Source organism: Lupinus angustifolius, chromosome LG02, assembly GCF_001865875.1.
Source record: "Lupinus angustifolius cultivar Tanjil chromosome LG02, LupAngTanjil_v1.0, whole genome shotgun sequence".
In the NCBI taxonomy this organism is placed as follows: Eukaryota; Viridiplantae; Streptophyta; class Magnoliopsida; order Fabales; family Fabaceae; genus Lupinus; species Lupinus angustifolius.
The window spans coordinates 17,644,572-17,654,572 of record NC_032010.1 but is presented as its reverse complement, the minus strand read 5'-3'; the positions used below and the strand labels follow the sequence as shown (position 1 = coordinate 17,654,572).

The 10,001-nt window shown below is 31.7% G+C and overlaps 1 protein-coding gene across 1 annotated transcript; it reads left to right on the top strand.

The window, feature by feature from the left end:
- On the top strand, nt 2,963-7,357 carry LOC109327635 (NADH dehydrogenase [ubiquinone] 1 alpha subcomplex subunit 6-like). Its single transcript, XM_019560811.1, has 3 exons — nt 2,963-3,081; nt 4,844-5,075; nt 7,078-7,357. The coding sequence occupies exons 1-3, from the start codon at nt 2,963-2,965 to the stop codon at nt 7,264-7,266; spliced, it is 540 nt and encodes a 179-aa protein (XP_019416356.1). The 3' UTR covers nt 7,267-7,357.

Below are 10,001 nucleotides of genomic sequence, written 5' to 3'. Positions count from 1 at the left end.
CAAAGTCATGCATCATACTTTTACAAATCATGTAGGAGGTTCATATCATATTGAAATATCATTTGTAAAACTAATAATTGATTAAGAGGTATTTTAATTGATTAAGCATTGAATTCTTGGGAATCCGTTAATAAATTAAGCATGGGTTTAATTGATTAAGGGTTGTTACTATTTCGTTTTTTGGTATTTTCAACAATCGTTAATCGATTAAGTTTAAGTGATAATCGATTAACTACAAATAAAAACAGAATTGTATATAAACCCAAGTTTTTCATATTGCTTCATAATAACATACATGAAAAGATTTTCATAGAGTTAGAACACATACACAAAAAACAAATTTTACAATATTCTAAAAATCATAGCTCTTTCACTTTCATATCTTTAGAGAGATTTTCAAAGTGTTCTTTTGAAAAAGAGAAAATGGTGAATCTTTAGAAAGACCCCACAGAGCTTCATTGTCAAATCTTTTTGTAAAAAGAAACCTTGAATCTAACGTTTTCTGTAGCTCTAATTGTGAGATTTGTAGAGGGGTTCTTAGATTGTAGAAGAATGTTAATCTGCATATTGAGGTGCACAAATAACTTGAAAGATTTTAGACAAGGCAACAACATATTCTCTTGGTCTGTTGTATCACCATTAAAAGAGAATTGGTGGGAAACCCCTAGTTGCGGTTAGGTAAGTGTCTACACGAGATTAAGAGGTCTTGGTTCGAGGGAAACAGAGGCTGGGGCTAGAGTCGCGAAAGGTGTTAGTATCCAAGTATGCGAGCTTAGTAGTCAAATTGAAGTAGGAGACTCATCGGTTCCAAGAAATGAGTGTCTTGTATTGGAAGTTTGTTTGTAAAAGAACTCTAATTTCTATATTGAAGAAAAATCTCCCAAGATCTGAAGGGGATGCCTGGATCTAGTTTGAAAGTGGACCCGCAAACGAACCAGGATAAAAGTCGTGTCTCATTCTTCTCAACCCTTAACTTTTTATATTTTCGTATTACATGATTTACTTAACTTGACATGCATCTCATTCTGAGTTAATTGCATATTCTATTTTGTGCATTTACTATTCTTAATCATCTAAAAGATTGCATATAAGTTTAGTTGAATCTTGGTAATCTTGGATATCAAAAGAAAATTGTTTTCATAGAACAATAACGAGTTAATCGATTAGGGTATTTAGTTAATCTATTATCTGTAGAACGAGTGAATCAATTATAGCTGTGTTTAATCGATGAAACATTGTGTGAATTTGTCTAATCTATTTGATTATCGAGCAATGGTAATTGTGTACCGTATCACTTATTCACCCTCCTCTAGGTGAGTTACATAGCCTCACAGGACCCAACACATAATGTCTATTTGCAAAAGACATAAAATTTAATGTGTTTTTATAGACTTTTCCCACTATAAAATATTAATGTGTAGAATTCAAATAAAAATTATATTAATATTCTGCATAGGAATATGCATTCGTTCCAATATTTTCGAATTTGATTTAACATATATATCCATGTCATTTTTTTTCTTCAATTTACATAAGTTAACTTATTTGATTTTACATCCGACCGTTAAACATTTCAGGTTTATTTGTGAATCATTTATCATAATTAAGGGTAAGCATGGGTCTGGTTGGATTGGGTAAGGCTTATCTCGTACTCAACCCTAAATGTTGGTAGAGTCCTTTTTTTGAACTCGTACCCAACTATAGATCCAAAGCTAACCCGACCCTAAATATCGACTAAGATAACCTTCAAACCCAGCCCTATGACCTATTAAATATAATACATATCTCTTTTAGATAAAGTCTTGTTAATATTTTATTTATTATTATGGATATGTAATTTGACATATGAAATGATATATGTATATATTGTTAATCATGTGTATATGATGGAAAATTAGAGAATTAATGATACTTTTGACAAAAGAGATGTGATTATTCTATACGCGATTGAATAAAAACATATACAAACATGATAAGTGAGTGATCATGGGACGGTTCATTCAAAGTCATGCAAGTCCCATACCCAACGCTAAATAACGTTTGTGTATAAATTTTGAACCCCAACATGGCCTCAGACCTGATGAGACCCCATCATATTTGGGTCCAATTATGATCGGACCAAACCGGATGAGCGCATAGGGCCGAGTCCTGCTCACCCCTAACCATAATTATGGGTGCAACTTTTGGAGTTATAACTCGGGGAGGGGCAATTTAACCCCAAATCAACAACATATTTCCCCATTTTGTGCTTTTGGTATGTATCTCCACTTTATGAGTAAGAAACTATTCCTTTCTGGGGTATATGTCTGTCTCTCATAATAAGTGTATTTCCCAAAAATCAAACTCATGATCTTTTAATAGTTCTATGAATCTAGTGAAACATTACCCTACTAAATTAATGTAATGTTGATTTCCTCATTTTGTTTGTCATTAGTAGTTTTTTTACCTCAAAAAAGTAATGTAATAGGGAGTTGTTTGATAAACCAATAATGAATGTAATATATTTTATGAAGGGAGTTCATAACATTTGAAAATCACTTTTTGAAAGAAAAAATACTTGTTGAAATGAGTTTCCATAAAACATAATAACTTACTAGATTGTTTTATGCTTTTAATATTACCTACCTCACACTAAAATGTCTATCTGTAATTATATGTCAGTGTAAATCTAGCACCATTACCACATGATGAATTTGATAATCATTAGAAAGAGAAAAAAACTAAGGTGATATATTATTTTAGATCACCAAAGTAAAATTAACAATAAAATAAATAACTAATTTTTTGTAGTTCTATTTTAGCATGTGCACTTCAACTAATTACAAGGGCTTGAATTATTACATTTTGTGTTCAATATCTTTTAATATTTTAACATTTCTATGTTATTTTAAATCTTTTAATCATTTAAAAATTCAATACACATTTGCATATTACTTTGCAATTATACCCTTACTTATTAGCAATGATGATAAAATCGTACTATACTGGTCGGTTCAATCGGAAAACCTGTGAACCAAACCCCTTACTAGTATGGGATGATCGTTGTATCGGGTATGCACTAGATCCGGTGGAAATTGGCCGGTATCAATGAACTGGTCAAGTTGGCACTGAACCGACCAGTTGTTACACTAAAAAAAAGACCGAACCTAGACATTGAACCGACTATTTTGAAGAATTTGGAAAGAAGAGGAAGGATAAAAAGTGAGAATAGATAAGGGAAAGAAAAAAGTGAGAGGAAGAAGGGAGAGAGAAGGGAAAGAGGTTCTTCTAGGAAAAATAAAAGAAAGTAAGAAAGAGAAGGGAGAGACAGTTACGGTGGGGGGAAGAATAAAGTGAGATTGAGAAGGGTATTGTGTTTGACAAGTGGAGGATTGTGATTGGATGAAGTGAATTTTTTTTGTTATCTTCTTGATTTTATTTTGATAGAGATTAGATTATAGATTGAGTTTAGTTTGATTTTGATGGAATTGGTGAAATACAATGTTATCATATTACAATATTACATTTTTTTATCCAAGTTATCCACATATTTTAAGAAATCAATAAATGATATAAAATAAAATGTGTATATATTATATATAGTAAGTAAGATTTTTAAATATGAGGAAAATATATGTACTCATAGTGCAAAAAAATTATATATTATCAGTATATTATCTACTATATTATAGGTTTATATATATATATTAGCAGATATGTCTGATTTAATCGACATGCAGTTTAATTATTGAACCACCGATTAAACCACTGTACTGTTATACAATATTCTGACCCATTTAATAACCGGTAAGATTTTAATAACAATGCTTATTATATCTCTTTTTCACCATTGTTTCTCAATTATTTTTAATTTTTAATGTGCTTTAAAGAATATTATTTTAATTAAATTATATTGAAAATTTAGATGTTTATTAGCTTATTAAAGTATATAAATTTAAACATCAAGTTTTTGGAAGAGATGAGGTAAGAAATGATTTAGTATGTACATACTGATAGTTTAAATATTTTTTACACTATCAATAAATTATCCACTATATATTAATTATTATTAACTTTTAAACAAAAAATAATATAATTCAATAGTAGATGATGTAAGAATGTAAAAAAACTTTACTGAACAATTAGTAGGGGTGCCAATTTTTAGCGGGCTGGGCTGAAGATTTTAGCCCAAAAACTCATATTCAGCCCGTTTTAGTAGCCCATTTGTTAGACGGGCCAAGACGGGCCGGGCCGGGCTGGCCCGATGGGTCATTGTTAAAAAATAAAAAAACTAAAGTGTGTGACACTGTGCTGTGCGAGGGGCGTGCCAACTAGTTTCTTTTTTAGAATTTACAAGTTTTAAGCTAAGATGTTATGTTGTTATTGTAATATTGTAGACTTATGTTTGTGATTTTTTGTTTTAAAAGACATCTATCAAGTTTGTTGATTATTTTTTGTCTAAAAGTTTTAATTATGTACATTTTGGAGGGAAAACGGGTCAGCCTGCCAGCCCTGCAAAATATGGGCCGGGCTGGCATTTTAAGCCCTTTTAACAATACAGGCCGGGCCGGGCCAGCCCTTATTTTGATGGGCCAATGACGGGCTGGGCTGGGCCGGGCCGGGCTGGCCCACATTGCCACCCCTAACAATTAGTGCATAAATTTTAAATTTAAAATATAATTTCATCAAAGCGAAATAGAGGAAAAAATCATACGTGGGTCCCATACAGTGGCATAAACACAAAACTATCATAGAAACGACGTCGTCGTCTGGCTCGTGTTCCCCACACTACTACAGCGTCACAATCCACAAACACAACACTACAACATTTACATCCGAGTTACGAGTTGGCGTGTTGACTCAGTGAGTTATCATCAAGAAATGGCAGTACCGCGCTTAGGAACGTTAAGGTGTCTCCGAACTCAGCGAGTTTGGAAGAAGCGAGGAACAGAGTCTTCCAATTCTTCAGAGAAGCATGCAGATCCTTACCAACCCTCATGGAAATCTACAATCTATACGACGTCGTTTCTGTTTCTGAGATTCGTTCCTCTATCTCCTCACAGATTCGAAAGAATACACACGTCACAAACCCTAAGGTGAAACAGCTTTTCCCTATTCGATTGCAATTTCATTTTATTATGTTGGGGGAATTTCAAAATAGTATTTTTTTTGTTGGGTTTATTATAAATTTATAATTTTTATTTACAAGGTTGTTTTGATTAGAGGCTGGACGAGTTAATTGTTCTAATTGTGGTGCAAATTTTAAGGGTCAGTTTGTGTAAGATTTTCCTCACGAAAAAGGTGATCAATTGGACTTTTGAGAAATCACTTCTGAACAGATTTGTTTGGTTGTACTAGAAAAAATTGTGCAGAAGCTATAATTTTCAGTTTGTAATAAAATCATAGAAGCACTTTTTTTAAGCTTAAACAAATGAGTCTTGGATAGTCTATTTGATTCTTTCAAATTAGATTTTGAACCAGTGCCCTCTCTTAGTTGCAAGGAATTCACTTATCTTTCAGCAAGGTCTTGGGTTAGAATTTTGTTAATGGAAACATTGGGCACCACTGCACCAGGGAAAGCTCTACTCCCTTAAATGGGTCTTCCTGGCTCGTTTTGGGTTTCTCGGGGTTCAACATTGTTGGGTGGAACAACAACTTGATCAGAGCAATACACAGCGGATAGTAATCTTGCCCCAAACTTTCCCAAATATGACCAACATGCTTGATTAAAGTTTAAAGAAAATTTATTTGGAACAAATAGCTATTTTAAAAGAATGAAGTTTATTCAGTGGTTTGCATGGACGTTCTGCTAAATATCTTCGTTAAATAGTGCAGGAAACAATTTTTATTCTTTTGAACCTATGCTTTTGGCTTCTGGTGTTTAAAACATTATGTATGAATAGTCTTGTTTAGGTTTTTAGTGTTCTTCAGTCATTGTATTTATTTAGTGAAAGTGAATTGTTTCTATGACTTTTTTGGGCCCAGTATCAGCATTCAGAAGGTATTTGAAGCCAAGAGATTTATTTTTATAGTGCCATTGCTTTGCACTTTATTTAAATATTGGCTTATTGCTTGATAAACCACTTGGAAAATACTAGAAGTTTCCATGTGTAGTCAAGCTTGTAAAATCATTTTCTAATAGTATATGTTACAATTCATCAATTTGATAGGTAGGATTTACTAGTTATTAGAATTTAGTGACATAGTTTGTAAGGGTGAAGCTCCTCTAAAGTGAACTTATGTGTAAATTGTGCAAGTAAGGGTGTTTCCGTCCTCAGATTATTACTGGGTTAAGATTTTAATGCATTTTAGATTAAATCAAGGGTGGATATACTCTCACTTACTCACTTGACAAACATGCTCACTTTAGAAGAGTTTTTTTCATTTTTAAGAGTATAAGTACACTTTTACATAATACACAGAATCATATAGCCTGCAATATCTTTGATCTGATGTCAATTTGTCAAACTTCAATAAGGTGATGTATCATGGTTTTAAATTTAACCATGTCATGATAAAATGATATGGAAAAGATGGGCATTGTTCTACTGATCTGTAGTTTAATTAAGCGTCCAAATTTTGTGATCTGCACCAAATTTCATGGTTGCAACAAGGGACCGAACTGAGAAACAAGAGAATAAGTTGATTCAATCGTACAAAATATTTCCAAGCCCATGTCAACATGTGTTTTTTGCTGGTTGTGAAACAGTGATATACTTCTGCCAATTAAAGTTGTGTTTTTGTTTGTCGGCATATATCTTTTTAAAAAAATTAGTTTACTTTTTCTGTAATATTTTGGGATCTTCTGAAGACTTTTCTGGTTCTTCCTTTGGTCTCTAGATATGATTGAAACTTCAAAGCATAAATTCGTTGTTTTTTGTGCTTGGGTTCAATGCTTCTTCCCTACATGCAAAAGAAACCTTACATAGTATCCATTCAAATGTGATTCAGTATGTAATAGATTTTAATGTATCAAGGCCAGTAAATATATTCGAAGACTTAAATGATGTATTAATATGATGCTCAAGTAAAGGTGAAAATGATTTTAGCTTTGAAACATGGTTTTATCATTATCACTAAATATTTGTTGACTTCCAGGTGATTGATATGCTTCTCTTCAATGGGATGGAAGAGTTGAGGAATGTTGTGGAGCATTTGAAGCAGAGACACTACATTATTGGCCAATACGTAGTTGGTGGCAGGGCGTTTGAGCAGGAGGAATTGAGCATAAAAAACCAGGGCACCTCTACTTTTCTAAAGAATTTCTATGACACCAATTACTTTTGAAGTTTGGCCAAGAATTGTTCTCTGTTTGCTTATAGAAAGAATCACTGACAGTTTTGTATGTCAATCCTGGGATAAGATAAATACTATTGGTGAAATCAATTGGTTTTAGATCAAACTGCAGTGTTATTTGTTCCTGGCTTAATTTCGGAAATTGATGTTTTACTTATAGTTGTGCACTTGTGCATCCTCAATAAATATTGTCAATCATTGCAAATCGTAATTGGCAAATATATTGAGTAATGTCATGATATTAGGTCACTAATAAATATGCAGATTCTGTTTATTGTCATACATCATTGCGTTGCCCTATAATTTTGCTTTTTAGCCATGCAAGTAATTCATTGGATGGCAGATTTGGAACAGAGGGACCTCTGCCAAGACTATACTAGGTATAAGTTTGACAATACATTTGGGATTGGGACAAAAGCAGAATACCCATGTTATGTTTGATTGGCACAATACATGATGAGAGTACTTTTTATGTATTATTTTTTTTGTCAGTGTTGTTGCATTATGTGGTAGGAGAGTGGAAAGTGTGAAGAAAGAAATATATGAGAAAGTGAATGTGAATAAAAGAAAGAGATGAGAAAAGAGAAGATTTTTTGTGTTATTTGGAATGAAAGAAATAGAAAATAAGATATATGCTATTCTTTTCCTCCTAGAAAGTTAGGAAAGAAATGCTGTTATTTTTTTAATAACAATAATATTAGAGTAAATTACACTAACATTTCTGAGTTTTAGTAAAATTACACAAATTACCCCTTACTTTTTTACACCTACACAAATCTCTCCTAATTTTTATATACTTTTATTACACTGATCACCCCTGCATAAGAAATAAGTGTAATCTTTTAAACAAAAATTATGATAAATGCAATTAAGTTAAACAAAACATGATATATTTTGGAGACAGGTCCAAATAATATAAGTCAATATTTCTTTATTATTTTTGGTTCGTTATACTATATTATAAGAGCGATTTAAACAATATTTCTTTAGAATTGTTGATGCATTTTGTAATCAAAAATAAAAAAGATACATTGATTTATATATTATTTAGAATTGTCTACACAATATATCATGTTTTATTTTACTTAATTGCATTTATCACATTTTTTGTTTAAAAGATTACACTTATTTCTTATGCAAAGGTGGTCAGTGTAATGAAAGTATAAAAACTATGAGAGGTTTGTGTAGGTGTAGAAAAATGAGGGGTGGTTTGTATAATTTCACTAAAACTCAGGGTGTCAATGTAATTTACTCACAATATTATGGATGGCAAATTTACTCGGATGATATAGTTTGACCATAAAACTGCAATTATAGTGCACCTTTTGTATTAATTATAAAACTAATGCATTTTTTATAAATCGGCAAGAGGATTGGCGTTTCATTTGTTTTTTTTTCTTGGCCCCACCTAACTCGACAGTTCCGTTTCAGTTTTTTTTCCTTTGAAACTCGTCTCCCAGGAGGGAGTTTTCTTTTTTTTATTCACATTCTCTCTCCTAAATCGGCAGGGGAGAGGAGTTTTTTTTTATTATCTCTTTATATGTTTTAATTTTTTCTTACATAAAAATCTGCCACGTTGAAAGATTTTACTTTTTTTTAGTTTATTATATTAATGTATATTTTTGTTCATTTATCACTTTTTACCAAACCTTAATCACACATCTTCATTAATATTTTTTTACAGTGGTACTTAAAAAGGACTATAAGATACAAAAATAGGTGATACATGAATAAAATATTTTTTACAGCGGTACTACATTTTTTCACAGTGGTACTTACTATTATTCAAAAATGATGGGTGTGCGGTTAAGTATCACTGTAAAAAAATATTAAGTACCACTATAAAAAAATTTTTTTGTCCATGTACCACCTATTTTTGTATCTTCTAGTCCTTTTTAAGTACCACTGTAAAAAATATTAATGAAGGTGTGTGGTTAAGGTTTGGTAAAAAGTGGTACATGAACAAAAATATACACTAATATAAAAAACTCAAACAAAAAAATAAAAATCCTTCAAAGTAGCCGACTTTTATGTAATTAGGAGAAAAAGTTAAAACACATAAAACTCCTACTTTAGAAAGAGAAAACTAAAAAAAAAACTCTTCCCCCTTGCCGATTTAGGAGAGAGAATGTGAAATAAGAAAAGAAAAAGAAAACTCCCTCCTAGGAGACGAGTTTCAAAGAAAAAATAAAAACTCAAACGGGGCTGCCATTAGGTGGAGGTAAGAGAAAAAAAAAATGAAGCACCCACCCTTTTGCCTATTTATAAAAAATTGCATTAGTTTTGTAATTAATACAAAAGGTGTACTAGAACTGTAATTTTACAGTCAAACTATACCATATGAATAAATTTGCTTGCTAAACTGCCTCATGGTACCTATATGGGCTATTCTGCCCATAATCTTATGTATTAAACATGTCCCTATCAAATTAAATACAAATAAATTTGTGAAGTGACATTTTCATACTATTTTCCCCTAGAAAGTTATTTGATTGGCGTTATAAAATAGGTAGGGAAAGGATGTGGAAAAATGGTGTAAGATTAACATTTTTCATTAGATGAATGAATGAGATATGTATACAATTTTACTTTGTCCACATGTCCCACAAAAGAGAGATGAAAGGTGTGGATGTATATAAGTAGTAAAGGTGGGAAATAAAATGTCCTCTTATTTTGGTTTAATCTATTTGTGAAAGGAATTAATGCTCAATTTGGTCCTCCAAAGA

Coding starts and splice junctions, on each gene's coding strand:
- LOC109327635 (XM_019560811.1), top strand. CDS start 2,963: ATGATGATAAAATCGTACTATACTGGTCGGTTCAATCGGAAAACCTGT. Junction 3,082..4,843: donor GATCCGGTGGAAATTGGCCG/GTATCAATGAAC, acceptor GTGTTGACTCAG/TGAGTTATCATCAAGAAATG. Junction 5,076..7,077: donor CACACGTCACAAACCCTAAG/GTGAAACAGCTT, acceptor GTTGACTTCCAG/GTGATTGATATGCTTCTCTT.